We start from the raw sequence: 15,735 nt of genomic DNA on the forward strand, positions 1-15,735 counted from the left end.
ATTGAGTTGGATTGTGACCCATGATGGGTTAGAAGCTGCTTAAAAACAGTTTATGTTGCATGCACGTTTGCTTTTTAAAAAGAGAGACCCTGTGTAATAAAATGTATTTGAAATTCATGGCATAGAAGCTCATGTACTCACGATACAAAGAGGTAGAAAACAGTAGGACAGATGTACAGCTTAAAGACAAGCAAAACAAACCCCATTTTTAATGCTTCCACCTTAAAAAAGAGAAGAGTTGCTAGGTCAAATTGTTTTTTCCCTCATATTTAAGGCCAGTAAGTCACACTGTCAGGTTCCACAGCTGTTTTAAGAGTGTTACCAACTTGCTAGGTCAAATTGTTTTTTCCCCCTCATATTTAAGGCCAGTTCCACAGCTGTTTTAAGAGTGTTACCAACACTTAACAAGCTTTTTAAAGGCAAGTTTAAAATCTTCATTGAAACTAGTGTACAACAGAGGATTGATAAGAGAATTCACATAGCCGAGCCATGTCAAAAAGTGAGCCAGTTCTGTAGATACGGTAATAAGCCCAACACCCACGATGAGCTCCTTAATGAAAAAGGGCAACCAAGACAAAATGAATGCACTTAAAATTAGACCAAGAATGCGTGCAGCCTTTCGCTCCCGTACACTGGAGATCTGTTGACGGTCCTCAGCCAAATCAAGGTCATTGTCCGAGCTTGGAGTCCTCACTGAAGAATTCATTCTGTCAAATTCCGTGGTGGGATCAGAGGTGGAGAAGTCTGACACACAGAATGTCTGTGTGAGCTTGCAGCTTGCAAAAGAGTTTTGGCTGTCGGTGCTCCTGCTGCTGAGGTGTCGGCTTGATCCCCGTTTTTGGTAAAGACTCTTGGCAGCATGATAAATTCTGTAATAGAGAATCAGTATGAGTGTCAAAGGGATGTAAAATGCTCCAAACGTAGAGTAAATTGTATAGATAACATGGCTGTGTTGGATCTGGCAGTCAGTGGAATTGCTGTAACTGCTCTGGTTTCTCCAAAACAAAGGAGGCATGGAAATGAAAATGGAGATAGTCCACACAGTAGTGATCATAATGCCAGCTCTCTTTGCAGTTCTTTTCCGGGCATATTCGATAGCATCTGTGATTGCCCAGTACCTATCAAGCGCAATGACACAAAGGTGAAGTATTGAGCATGTGCAGCAGGTCATGTCGATGCTCAGCCAAATTTCACAGAGGAAATGACCCAAAGTCCACCTCTCCATTATGATGTATGTAATACTCAAGGGCATGACCAAAACAGCGACAAGTAAGTCTGTAACAGCCAGGGAGCATATTAAGTAGTTGGCAGGCTGGTGGAGTTTCTTCGTTGTACAAATGGCTGAAATGACAGAAGAGTTCAGTAGCATTGTCAAGGTGGTGATTATAGACAGGGTCAGGGTGATCAGCATATTTTCCGTCACCGTTTTGAATTTGATAGCCATGTTGGCTTCTGAGGTGAAGTTGGTATGATTCATCTTGCCACAAAGAGGTTGCTACCTTCTAGGCGTTCACGGTATCAAAGGTAAAATTTGTCCATTCACGAAGATCACAAGGGTACTTCAAACCCAGAAATAGTTATAGCCCATCTTTTCCAGATGTAGCCCCTTTTTTCCTCCTGTCTGCTGTTTTCCTGGATGGTTAACAAAAAAGTCAGTTAACAATGTATCTTACATTTCTATTTGTTTACAAAGATTTGCTCCAATGCACATGCAGCTTGCATTATTTAACTATCTACCACTAGAATCTCTAGGTGACTCACTACATTATCATCTCTGGCATCTTTTCTACTGAGCAGGGTCAACAGGCTTGGGGATATTGTCACTGCAATCAATAAGTGATGCCACTTCACAGCTATGCCATGCAATGGCATACAATTTCCAGCTTTTGACCATCCTGAGTAGGAGTGGATGCATTGCAATGCACAATTGTTTAGTTCACCTTCCAATTACATTATTACAATGGGGATTGACTTAATCTGTGACACAACACAAGGTGATCAGCATCAGGGAAACATTTATACCATGTTCTCCTGGCACATCTGTGCATCTATTCCAATGGCATAAATGGCTGGTTCTGTATCAGCCCAAGTGTAAATTAGTCATAGAAATGCTATGCTGTTAGGACCCAATCCACATCTGTTCCATGCCACCCTCTGTATCAGTAACCTGATAGAATTTGCCTGATGTGTCTCAACCTCTTTGAACATGTCTACAATTCAGCACATGAAAAGTTTCTTCTTAACACAGGACGTTCTCTTTTAAGTAACCCATTCACTGTTTAGTACAGAATATATTTTTCAATAAGTAATTAAGAAGAGAACTCCCGTTGGAGAGAGTGACTGAGCATGCCTGGACATTGGGGGTGCTGCGTCACTCTAAGTGTGAATGGGTGTTATCTTCTTGAATGGGATGCCTCTGCCTTCTGACCCCTCCTCTCTCTCACTCACTTTGTCCTCTCACTCTCTCCTCACATGGTCTTCCATGGAGACACATGTCTCTGCAGGTCCCCTCATGCTCCAACACACATGATAACGGACAAGCTGGTCATTTGTGATAGGGAAAGTACTCTTTAGATTAGGCTTCTCTCTCTCCTTTTAACTGCAACCTGATTGTGAACTAGATCTACCTGAATAAATGTAAGTTTACCTTTTTTGCAATGTACTTCTTGGGAAATTTATTTACTGCACTCAATATCACGCTTCTGTGACTGGGCAAACTCTGCTATATTAACCAAATATCCCAATACCTCCTATAGCTTAACCCAGAAATTCTCAAACTGTATGTTGGGCAGGGCACACAATTTGTCTGTGAGAAAATCAGTACTGTATCACAAGACATTAACATCTGATGTCATGCTAAAGCATACACCAGACAGTATGCTGCCTCCTGCAAGCCTGAATGATTTAAAGCTCTGGCCTTTCCTTCTAACTTATGAGGGTAGATAATGCTGGGTAGAGGGTAGACTATGTCAGGTCTCTGCATTGAGTGTGATTGCTCCACTGTTAAGAGAATGAACTTGATATTTACTTTATGGACTATATTTATTGCTACACACAATGGACTGTGCACACACACATAGGCTCAAAGAACTGTACACTTTAAGTCACCTGTTGTGATGCAACACATAGAAGGTGCCTGCACAAGCCTTACATGTGAATAAGGTCTCAGCTACACAGTTACTAGCCTGGTGAAAGAAGCACACACCTCCATTATTGTGAGCAATGAGAAACAACAGCTCTGAGCAGAGACAGCCCCCATTGCTGACCTGTTTGTGGTCACGTACCATCCATCAACTACTTTGTTCCTGCTTTGGTATTTCCTGCCAAATGGACATTTGGTTTACAATGAGAATGGCCAGCTTCATCAAGACCACAATGGAGCATCATGACCCCAAGGTCTTCACACCTGTCCAGATGCCATTCTTTGAGCAAGGTTTTAGGTTTCAATATTGGCCACCCCTCTTAGGTAACCACCCTCCCTACATGCAACCAATAGGATTGTTTTTGGGACGGACTAACAGGTAGGTGGGCCAAGAGGTTGGAATAGTTACCACCCATCTCTCGAACTCACTTTAAAAGATAAGGACCATTCACCTGGCCCTTGCTAGCTAGCAATCCCCACAACACCCCCTATCTGCTTTTAATCCCCTTGAGCCCCACTTGCTATTCCAAACCCTTGCCTCTACTTTGATCTCTTGATCTGCAGTCAAGAGACCCCCACACAATCCGGCTAAGTTCTGGTAGTGTGGATCCCTTTATTTTCTATTTCTTCCCATCCATTCGTCATTGGGACAACCAAGCTGCAAGACAGATAAGTATCGCCCACCATCACCCCTACTTGCTAATGCAACCGTGCTTATTTTAATACTGTAATTTCTAAGAAACTTGATTGAATGTGGGAGTGCATCAGTATTGTTTGTATGAGATATATTCTTAAGAAAAATACATCTATTTTAAACTACAACAGCTTCGAATCCTTTACTGGTAACTCTTGTTGGGAACAGGACCTTGGTATAGTTGGCAAGTACCCATTTATAAATTGGGCCCTGGTGCGTCAGTGGGAGTCCTCTCACAAGCCATGGGCCCGCCTGCACCTTGACTTTGCAGGTCCATTCCAATGGCCAGATTCATACTCCAAATGGCTAGAAGTGGTGCCGGTCCCCTCCACATCGTCCTGAGCAGCAATTCGTGCCCTATCTTCAGCACACATGGCATACCAGACGCCGTCGTAATGGACAACAGGATAGCTTTCACCTCGTCCGAGTTTCAGGAATTCATGGACTACTATGCCATCCGACACATCCGCTCCGCTCCCTTCCACCCCACAACCAATGCCCAGGCTGAGTGGATGTTGAGGAGGACTAAGGAGTCTCTCCACAGGATTGTCCAGGGAAGCTGGCAGCCTTCCTCTTCGGCCAGTGGGTAACCCCGAACACAACCACCATCCACAGCCCAGTGGAACTCCTGATGGGAAGGCACCTCACAACCCATCTCAGTCAACTGCACCCAGACTACGCTCTGGAGTACAGCTTGGCCCCAGAGAATCAAGCTGCTCCCCGTGGGTTCTTCCTGGGTGACCCCATCTATGCACGCAACTTCTCCAGTGGCCCAGCCTGGGTTCCCGCCAAGGTTTTAAGGTTTCCACAGAAGATGGCCAGAGGCTCTGCCAACACATAGACCAGCTCCACAGCCATCTCCTCCCCACTGAACCTGGGATACCCACACCAGAAGACAGTGACGAGGATCTGCTAAGCCCAGAGGAGCCAGAGCCCAAGGAGAACATGCCCACCGGCAGCACCCTGCTGGAAATCAATGGAGAGACTTTGGAGGCTGCTGATGCAATGCCAGCAGTAGCCGCCACCATTGGCCCTGAGAATATCCCGGCGTCACCCCCCTCTCCCAGTCTGGTGGCGGGGCTGGCCCCTGACATGATTCCTGAGCCCACAGCCCCATCAGCAGAACCATGCCGCTCAAACCGTGAGTGCCACCGACCAGCGTACTTAAAGTACTTTGTCAGTTGGAGAGGCTCTGGACTTTGGGGGGAGGGGTGTTATGTATTGAGCCTGAACTGTCCTTGCAAAAGGACTGAGCTTGGGATGCATAACAATAGATTGCTAGGATCCTAGAATGGACCAGTAGGGAGACAGGGATCTTAGAGTAAACCAGTTGGGAAAGAATAGAGTGTAAATAGCCTATCGTTAGGAGTGGGGTGTTTTTGGGTGTAACCCTTTTCAGGCATAAATACCCTGCTTTGGCCAGGGGTTTCTCAGTCTTCTTTCTCTTGCTGAATCACTAATAAACTATGAGCTGATCACTTCTATGCACCTGAACCCAGTATATTTCACAATTATTACTATACCACCACCATGTATTTAGCACCAACAATATGCTCTGCACCAATTAATGAACTTTTTACAACTTCCTACATGTTATTTTTTAATGCAGCATAGTAAAAGCACAGGGAGTTGTCCTTTAAAGAACAGGTTGAAAAAGTTGGAGGAGGGATCCATTTAAATGCCATACTATTCCCAACCTCATTCTCTTGTACAGCATGTCCTCCACTATAAATTTTAAGTATTCTTAAGACCACCAAATTTTAGAAAACGAGAGAGCTGAAAGAATCCACCAAATCACGGCTGTACTTTTAAGGGGCTTGTCTAGTAGGAAGAGCAGCTGCATTCCTAGTGAGGAAGGGCTGCTGTCCCAACACGCAACAGAGGCTAGAAATAACCTGCACACATACAACCTTCCAGCACCAAATTCAACAATGCTACAGTCTTTCATGCACAACTGAGAAAGGCACAAAGAGATAGAGAGAAACCGTACACAGCACGGAAATCATAAAGGGCTAAATTTATTAAATCAACTTCAGAGGAGGCAGCCGCACCATACACATCAAAAGGGAAGGCTGCCTTGTAGAAAAGCCATGTTTTATGGCAAGAACACATGAAGGAAGTCAAGAGCCCCCTTTGCTATGGCTTTGTAGTGATTTGGCCTGGTTACAGCAGCAAACCTTTTTAGGCTTTGATAGAAAAGTTCAATCAAAATATAGTATACATAAAACTATATAGATTAAGACCCAGAATTCCCCAACAATAAGGATGTGTGCACATGTGTGAGAGAGTGAGAGAGGAGAGAGGAGAGAAAGAGAGATGGATGTGACAAAGACAATGCCAAGTAGGGAAGAAAGCCGGTAGTTAAGTCAACAGGATGCCCTGTATGCTGGCACCAGAAACACTCAAACACCACTTGCAAATTAGCAATGCTGCCACTCCACCCTGCTGCAAAAGAGAGAGGGCTTAATCCGAGCCAGAGCTCAATCGGGGAACCTACTTCACTGAGAGAGAACAGCGCAGCCTCGTCCTGGGACTTTCAAGTTAGAGAAAGGAGGCACATTCCCAAGTCTCGACAGTCACTGCATGAGTTGTGGGTGGGACTATGAGGAGAGCCAGGCTCTTGAGGATTGAGTAGATGCAGAGGAAATTGGGCGAAGCTGCGGGGCGAAATGCAGCCACGCAGCAAGTAGTGGGAAATTGACTAATGTGATTGAGGCAAAGGGAAACATGAGGGCAGAGCAGTGGCTTGTGAGAAATCAGAGTTTCAGTGCATTCAGCAAAAATCAACGGCACGAGCCAGGAGAAGAGGGCAGAGCGTCTTGGAGCATGTGCCAAGTGCCTGCCGCTAAGACCAGAGCCCCAGACAGCGAACAGTAGGGTGACTTCCCGGCTTCAAAGGCCACCCTTCAGACCCCAGCGAGTGGACAGTGGGGACTGGAATGGATTTTCCATCTGCCCTGCATGGCCCTGTCTCAGTTGCCCCCTGGCCCGCATGTCTGCCTCCTCGATGCCCAGAAGCAGTTGGGAGCACAGGAAAGGAGAAGTCCATCACCAGTGCTTTCCCCGTCCATAGAGAAGAGCTCCTAGCTGCAGCCCCAGCAGGAACAGAGGTGGTAGGAGGGAGCCCCCTGAGCTGCCTCGTGGTGGCGAATCCGGGCCACAGCCCCAGCTCTTGAGCTGGGCAGGCTCTCTCCTTCTTTTGGCAGCCACCCGGGGTGGAAGGGAGGAAAGTTGAGCTCCCCGGGTCCTCTCACCGTAGCTGGAGCTGTGGTGCCTGCTATTTTCTCTTCCTTGGTGGTGCCAGACGACCTCTCTGTGGCCACCACCAGGTTCCAGGAGTGACCAGGCCGGGAAAGGCAGGGGCGTGCGCAGGCCTTCCCCGGCCCTTGCGCCTGGCTGCTGGGAGCAGGGGGCAGGGCCAATGCGGAAGCCAGCCGGAATGCCATTCCAGTTCAAAAATAGCCCTGGCTATAAGAATTGATCGAAACCAGATAGATGATGAAATGTACATGGTTTGCATTCGGAGAGGCATTTTTAAAAATCATTATTAGAAGAATTGGAGTGCAAACTTAAGCACAGTTATACTCTTCTAAGCCCATTGACGCTGGTGGATATAGAAAGGTACAACTCTTTTTTTAGGATTGTGCTATAAGGGCTCCCAAGCAATAAAGCAACTTTTCTAATGATCCCTTTCTGCACTGGTAATGAAAATGAGATGAATAAAGGAAAGAAGCAACAACATTCAGTGAAATAATCAAAGAGGAATTTTGGAAGGGCCTTTTGAGGAGTGAGTAGTTAAAGGATAGTAGTAGTAATGCTTCCCTAACACTTCTTCTGGTAGCTAAGAGTAACTTCACAACTCCCACAGGATTATCTGCTTGTAATTAGGGAAGAGTCAAGTGTCCACAATGAAATCTCTGAGGCCATATGAGGCAAGCGAAACAGCCGCTTCTGAAATGCAAAACAATTAGTCGAACCAAAAGTCATTTCAGCTGCAAAGACTTGGCTGCTGTAATGTATCGGAATCCTCACTTGAATCGGCCCATTTACATTCAATGTTAAGCTTCAAGCCAGACCAGGGCTCCTCTGAGCGAACTTCCTATTGGTCGCTTCGTAACAGCGACCAATCAGAACGATACCATTCCCTAGGAGGGAAAGACTCCCATTGGCCTTTATCCTAGCAATCTCATTGGTTGTTAAATGTAAATAGGCGTGGCTACATTAGCCCGGTTATGTTTAAAAGGAGCATAAGCTCCCACTGTTTTCTGTTCTGGTTTCTTACTGAGTTAGTGCTTGCTCGTTACTTCCAATAAAGCTGAATCACTTGCTGAATCACTCTAAGAGTAGTTGCAATCCTATGCAGAGTTACTCCATTCTAAACCAATTGAACTCCATTCATGATTAACTCTGCATAGGAGTGCACTGCTACGCACCCAGGAGGAAAAGCTATAAGATTTGTAATGTTTCTACATGTATGTCCTTCCACATTCATTTCAGTGGAAAAATTATACCCACATATACATAATTCTGAAAGCATACAGTATCTCCTTCCACTGAAATGCGTGGGGAGTCTTTTGAGGGCAGATTCTACAGAGATCAGAAAGTACTGTTAATCTGATCTGTATTCAGTTTTCCATATTACCCCCATATATATTAAGTGAGTTTCACACTGTTTTTCTTCCTGGTCTTTGCCCTGAGGATTTTGTTTTTCTATTAGACCTCATCTCTCTGTCTGCATGAGCTTTCTTACAGTGAATCTGCTTCTAGGCACTTTAATAGCAAGTAAAAACAAAACTGTACACCAGTACCTAGTGTTTGGAAAGCAGGTACTTTCCAGCACATTGCATAAAATGCATAGGAAGTCATATAGATGCATTCATACAATTGCCCAGGTTCAGCAACCCAGAACACACAATTCTGAGTGAGATGAGATGCACACGGACAGGAAACACAGAAAGATTGTTTTGTATCTGGGTGGGAAGAGAACATGAAATAAAATTAAATCTGGCAAAAATGCTTCAACAGCATGGGGGGTGGGATACCATTTTTAAATGTCCTTTACAATAAAATAAATATAGTATGTCAAGAAAAAAGCTCTAGACCATCTTCTTGTCTCCAGTGCCAACTTTCTGTTTTCATGGAGGTTTTATGAGTGGGAATACTACAAAAATTAATGCCCTCCTGTAGTGTGAACTGGTATAGTCTATTGTACCACAAAAATTAATGCCCTCCTGTAGTGTGAAATAAAAGCTCATGCTTTTATTAGGTAATTTCTGCTGCTGCACATGTGGCCCAGTCTCTCAGCTGGAAAAGATGATGATAATTATGATGATGGTGATGATGACGATAACAATAACAACGCGTAACTGACTACTCTTATATGTACCTCCCATACCATTCCAGCTAAACTAATATGGGTTGGATCATATTAACTTTTTTGTTGGTGCAGCAGAGAGGAGAAGCCCTTTTACCCCAGTAAAGGCAATGCTGGGAGTCATATGAATGAAAACCCTCCTGGGATAGGGGCTTCAGTGAGGAGAGGAAGATCTGTCCTCCATTCCTTTGTGCTGGGATCCATCTACAGTACACAGGGCTCTTTTTGTAGAAAAAGCCCAGCAGGAACTCATTAGCATAATAGGCCACACCCAACAGCAGGAACTCATTAGCATATTAGGCCACACCCCTGACAGCACAGCTCATTAGCACATTAGGCCGCACCCCCATGTTACCAGAAGTGTGGTTATCCAGCCACACCCACCTTTTGCTTGTTATTCTGTTTACCTTGTTTGTTGTCAAAACCCAGGGCTTTTTTGTAGCAGGAACTCCTTTGCATGTTAGGCCACACACCCCTAATGAGTTTCTGATGTTTGGTGTGGCCTATTATGCTAATGAGTTCCTGCTGGGTGTGGCCAACTTGGGAGCCAGCCGGACCTCCGTTCCTGTGTGTTCCTGCCCAAAAATAGCCCTGACAGTACATATGAAGAGTATATCTGTATATCCCAAACTGGTCATATATTGGGCCAGTGGAAGGCCAGTCTGGGACCACATTTGAGAAGCATCTATGCAGCAAATGGGGCAAAAAGACCACTGCATGAATAGAGGAAATTGCTTCATAAAATTGGGAGTTGGGCTTATTGCCCAAACCTGCCAACCATTTAATTATTTTATGTGGTTTAGCCAAATGGCTGCTGGATTACAAGTTACTGGGTTCTTCCAGATGTTGCAAGAAGCTAGAATAACCTCCAGAGTGTGTCCCTTTGAGTCTTCTCTTCTCCACATATAGCAGTGATAATGGTCATGTGTGTGTTTGGACTGAATAATTGGGAACACTGTTGTTGTAACATTAGCCACTTAACATTTATTTAATATCAGCAATGCAATAGGTGCTGTACACACCACAGAGATGAGGTACAGTCCCTGACCATAAAGCTTACAGTGTAAGTATTTGCTTCTCTTTTACTACATTTGACTTAAACAAACATAATTATATTTAAAGTAATCCAGGCAATGGAAAAAGATGGTGTCAATCTACTCTAAATGTCACAGATATTTTTAAACTTTTCAGATATGTTTTTAAATATGGAGACTGCTAGATCAGATAACAGTAAAAATGAGGTCCAGCAGGCCTTAATCCATAATCTCAGAACACAAGTAACATCCATACTGAACTCCACCCCTTCATCCATTGTCCAAAACTAAGGGGGGTGAAGAGGTACAAACAACCACAACTAAAGGCATAACACCCTCAGACATTCCCCATAGAGACCATTTCATGACAATAAGTTTTTCTACTTCATTTGTTATGTTGATGCTTAAAGACACAACAAGTACAAATATTTACCTCAGAACCAGGAAACCCGTTTTGGGAGAAATAGTGCTAGCTGAATTAATGTGGAGATAATCATACTGAAATGTCACCAAGTACACTCTGTTTTCAGAGTCAATATTTACATCTTAGTTATTACTCTTCCATTAAAAGGGCCCCTTTTCTTTTGGCTGCTGCTTTTGTTTCCTGAGCTATATGTTTATGAACTGAAGCATTGCACACTGCATATGAAACAGTGAGAAAGAAATTGAGGCTGTGAGCTGTCCAGGGCCTGCCTCAGAGGATGAGGCAGAGGATTAGGAGAAGAAAGAGAGCATCCAGAACTAGTACAAGAATGTACAAGAAATGCAGTGGTCCTGTGCAATGCGTGCGATGCCTGTTTGGCACCATTAGCTGTGACTCCACTGGTTAGAAGATTGAGGATTGGCCAGGGAGAATGAAGTTGGGGACTAATAGCCAAGTGACCACCTCTTTCATGAATTGTTTCAATCTGAGTGCTTCTGGAAGCAGCATGCTTGGTGAAATGGACCTTTGATCAATTCACATATGCTCACACACATCTGTGGAATAATCCTATAGTGAAGATATGCAGACAAGGATACATATGTCAGGCTAATGTTACACCAAACACTATGAAGTTGGTAAAAAATTAAAATCATGGTTTGATTGATCATTCAGTATTTTCCTCTAAGGCACTGGAAATTTCTAGTACTCCTGATTCAATATATCACTGCCAAATTAGAGTTCTGAGCCTCCCGCATTTTAATGATGTTTCATGGGAAACTCATCACAAACATCAGTCCTAGATCATGCATGAGTTGGGTGTATCATTCTCTGCTATGCAGATAAGCAGCTTACATTTAGTGGAAAAAATTATGTGGATTGAAAAGACTGTAGGTCCTGAATAAGGTATCCTACAGATGAAAATAGACCCTGTGATGATGGACTTCTTAAATGTACAGAGTGTGTTTCTTTAGCAGAATACACAATATTGCCTTTGATCATTTCTGTAATAGGAGCACCGAGTGTTGCATGCAACCTTTTTGAAAGGTTCTAGAACAACAGAAATGAGGGTCTAGTGCAAAAAAGCCCCACAGTTTGATTATATCTGCCATTTTGAAAATATGTTTCTGGTGGTCTGCATACTCTTTGAAGGATTATATGCAAGACTAGCATTGACCCTTGAGGCTGATGCAGTTTGTATTGATGAGCAAAATTTTGTTAAAGTATGCTAATCAGAAGGTAAAAGCATGTAAAAAAAGGAGCTCTCCTATTAGTTAACAGCACTACAATCCTAAACAGTTACATCTTTCTAAGTCTGTTGAAGCCAATGGGTTTAGGAGGGTCTAACTCTGCTGAGGATAACATGCTATGCAGTTCTCCCCAGTCATACTGTGCATGGTAAACATCTGCAAAGGCTGCAGCCACTTATCATTGGCTATTGAACTTATATTGCATTACAGCAATCATCTGCAATTGGAATGCCTTGTTCACACAGGATAATCCACTTACAAATGACAGCTATAGCTCAACATTAATACACTATGTGTAGATATCAATGTATAGATGCAGCCAGCATTCCTATTACATGCCTTCCTCCTTTTGTCCTTTAGGCATTTAACTCTTTAGGAAGAAGGCTAGTGTCTATATTTGTTATTGAAGGTACATAATATGAATTTGATCACAAAAAGCAATGTGAACATATTGGTGCCTAAACTGGTTCAATATTCAAATCTTAAAGTTATGCCAAAAGAAAAAGAGCTGTCCTAGTAGCTAATAACCTGAGCAGAGAACAGATGCCTTCAAGCTACTAAAAGAAATGCCCCATATTTGTCGGGTGACCTAGCTCCTTGGATGGTTTATTGTCACAATATAGCAAGAAGCAATACAGCTTGAAGAGGCAAAAAGTGTTGTGAGCCATTAATGTAGAAAGATGAAGGAAGGCCGCTGCCACTAGCCTGCTAATAAAGTGTGATTCTTCCATAATATCACCTAGCCTGTCTCTTAGCACTGAAACTGTTGTATATTCTTTAAAAGTGTGTGTGTGTGTGTGTATATATATATAAATAAATAAAATGGCCACAGTAGCTAAGAAAACATCCCTTTTAAAAACTTCTGAACAGCCACTGACATTCTTGGCTGACAAGAATTTCACATTTTTGCTCATGCAACTGGGTAGATGCAACCTAGTAATTTTTCCAGCACTATGAAATAACATATCGAACAGCCATACATTGCCATTCTGTCTTGCTGCTCATGAAGCTAAGGTTAAGTGGGAGTTCTGCCATTTATTTCACTGAAAAGGCTGTGTGCAGAAATTGCAGAAGCAGCCCACATCCACTCTTTGGATGTTAAAGCTTCTCTCAGTCAGTTTTGTGACATCTAAAACTAGCTGATCCTTGGGTGACTGAAGGCAAGTCTCTTCCATTCCCACCTCCCATCCACCACAACATTTCTCTGCAGTGGGACAATATGGCCCTAGCCCAGCTAAAGTTAGTTATGACTAAGGCTACAATCCTAGGCAGAGTTCTTTTAGAGTAAGCCTTTCTGAACTCAGTGGGGCTTACTTGCAAGACAACATGCATAAGATTTTGCACATTCAAAAGAACAAGTTGTGGCTACATCAAGTATTCCTGCTGTTTTGACAGGATTTGGTCACATCTAACCTTAGGTGGACTGTTGTATGTATGTAAGGTCTGATTTGGCTTGATATAAGCCAGAACTTTGCTCCAGGACTTGTTTTAAATGAAGTAATGAAGAAGAAACCCACTGAACAGGGTCTTTGCCTCACCACCAAACATTCACTCGTCTAGACTCGAACCCAAGCAATTCTCTTTGTAGAAATCAATGACTCAATCCAGAGTAAAGTTGTGAAGGAGCAGAACAGAACAAGATCAAGCATAAATTGCAGCATCAAGGTTTGTCTAGATAGTTGGTGAGAAGAGAAGAGACAGGGCCAGAGTGCAGTTTAGATTCTTCTTCCATTTTTGTGTGAGGCGAAAGGGCCCACCGATCAAGGAGCCACCTCCTCAGTGAGATGGCACAGTCTGTACAGACACTTTTTCCTGAAAGAGCTTAACTTTCCAAAAGCAGGTATCAAGCAATGTTTAGCCTTCACCACCCTGAGTAAATTAAACATCATGAATCATTCTTTATATGCTTCAAGCAAGCAAACAAATGGCTTGTGTGATCTTTATGGTAAAAGGTACTTGCTGCAATCAAATGGCTTTCTGAAGCGCTTAATTTTCAAGGCTGATGTGTATTTTGGTCCACCCTGTCAGCTTTGCCATCTTCAAATATGAGTAGTCCTAGAGCTTTGAGGCTGAGCAAAATATAAAGTGTGTGCATGTGTGAGGACTCAAGAACAACCATTTCCAAAATGGCTTAAAAACATTGAGATACCCACTCTGTGAGGGGAACAGCTTTATGGGTGAAGATGACAAAGAGCTGGGATGTCTTACAATGTATTTTTATTGAGTACGACCTAGCCAGAGTTAAGGACATTGAAACTGCAGTGCATCAGAGAGTTAAACACATGTTTAATGAGAATCTCCATAAACATCTTATTCAGGTTCATATTCTTTTCCTTCCTGATTTACTTCTCTGAATGAAATCTTTATCAGCTTTAAAAGTTTGTCTCTACTTCTGTGAGCATTCCCCAACAAAACACTGGTAGAATCCTTCTCTGATAGGTAGGGTTCCCAAGTACTTACCGCGATCTGGTGGGGGACCCATGATCCCCGGCTGGAACATTCCTTCCTGTAACACACCATGCTGTCACCAGGAAGTGACGCTGGGTGACGCTCTGACAATGGGGCTCAAAGCTCGATGGTACCATTGAGTTTCCAGCCCCATTGCCAGAGCATCGCCCAGCATCAGTTCCTGGCCACAGCATGGTGTGGTACCCCCATTGCCAGAGCATTGCCCAGCATCAGTTCCTGGTGACAGCATGGTGTGGCACATCTGTTGTCCATGCGGGAATGGTCCTGGGAAGACGTATGTGTACTTGGTAAGCCTGCTGATAGGATATTCTTCCAAGAATGTCTCAGCACAGAAGTTGTCCTCACATACCTTTTGAAAGAGATTGCTTCAACTATTTCCTTGAATCCAAGTGTCTTCCTTATCATTATTAGGGTCACATTAAATCACTTTAAATTCTCTCCAGCCCATCAATAAACGCTTGCTAAAAATCTCCTCCTAGAATGGAGGAGCTGAGTAAGTGCTCTCTCCTCACCCCATAAAAGATACATTCTCTCATTATCCAGAAGACAAACAGCCGTAGGTTGTAAGCAGGAGTTAGTGATTCACTGCCCCAAGGAAAAGCAAGTTTTATTGTTAGTGCTAGATACATACGGCATTTTGGGCTTGTGGGGGTAAGTGAATCACATCTCTCTAGGAACTGTGAAATGTCACAGGAACATCTTGTTTTGAAAGAGAACCAGAAAGTTGACCTTCTAATAAGGCTGTGTTCTTCTGCCTGACCAGCTTCTCAAGGTCTTTGCTTTTTCTGGGTTTGACTGGCAAAGATTCTATGCTCATAGTCTAGAAAATTCTGGGTGGTCTTTCCCCATTTTATTGCTAGAGGCATTCTGCTTTCTCTCAGCTTTGGAAATCTGAAGATTTATTCTTATGACCATAGCCAGAAGTTACAAGATAAGTGTCATGTCTAATGAATGGACATGCACAACCAAGTCTCACTGATAACTGTAGGGCATACGCTTTTAAACCAGTGTTTAAACTCCACTGAGTTCAGTTGGACAACACGTACTTGGGTTGACATGTGGAGGTATGTTGCAAATGTACTGCAGTTTACCCCTTATACATTTAGTCAGCTTTGTAAGGGTGGGAATTCTCAGGGAGTTTTAGGAAAAATGAGAAGAATGACACCCATTTCTCAACAGTGGATCCCTTGCCTTCTTATGAAATGATACATGCCAATTCTTCCATGAATGGCGGAAGATTTTATTTTATGAAGATGTTCAAGCAGAAGCAGAAGATGGAAAAGGGCCTCAAGATTCACTCAATCTCATTAGCTACAGTGAAACGAGATACACTATACACCTAAATTCAGCT

The 15,735-nt window shown here is 43.3% G+C and overlaps 1 protein-coding gene across 1 annotated transcript; it reads right to left on the reverse strand.

Moving 5' to 3' along the window:
- Positions 1-391: 391 nt before the first annotated feature.
- HTR1E (5-hydroxytryptamine (serotonin) receptor 1E, G protein-coupled) lies at positions 392-1,477 on the reverse strand. The gene has a single exon (XM_015424752.1). The coding sequence runs from the start codon at positions 1,475-1,477 to the stop codon at positions 392-394; it is 1,086 nt and encodes a 361-aa protein (XP_015280238.1).
- Between the last annotated feature and the right edge of the window lie 14,258 nt (positions 1,478-15,735).

Source organism: Gekko japonicus, unplaced genomic scaffold (genome assembly GCF_001447785.1).
Source record: "Gekko japonicus isolate JY-2015 unplaced genomic scaffold, Gekko_japonicus_V1.1 scaffold787, whole genome shotgun sequence".
Taxonomy (NCBI): Eukaryota; Metazoa; Chordata; class Lepidosauria; order Squamata; family Gekkonidae; genus Gekko; species Gekko japonicus.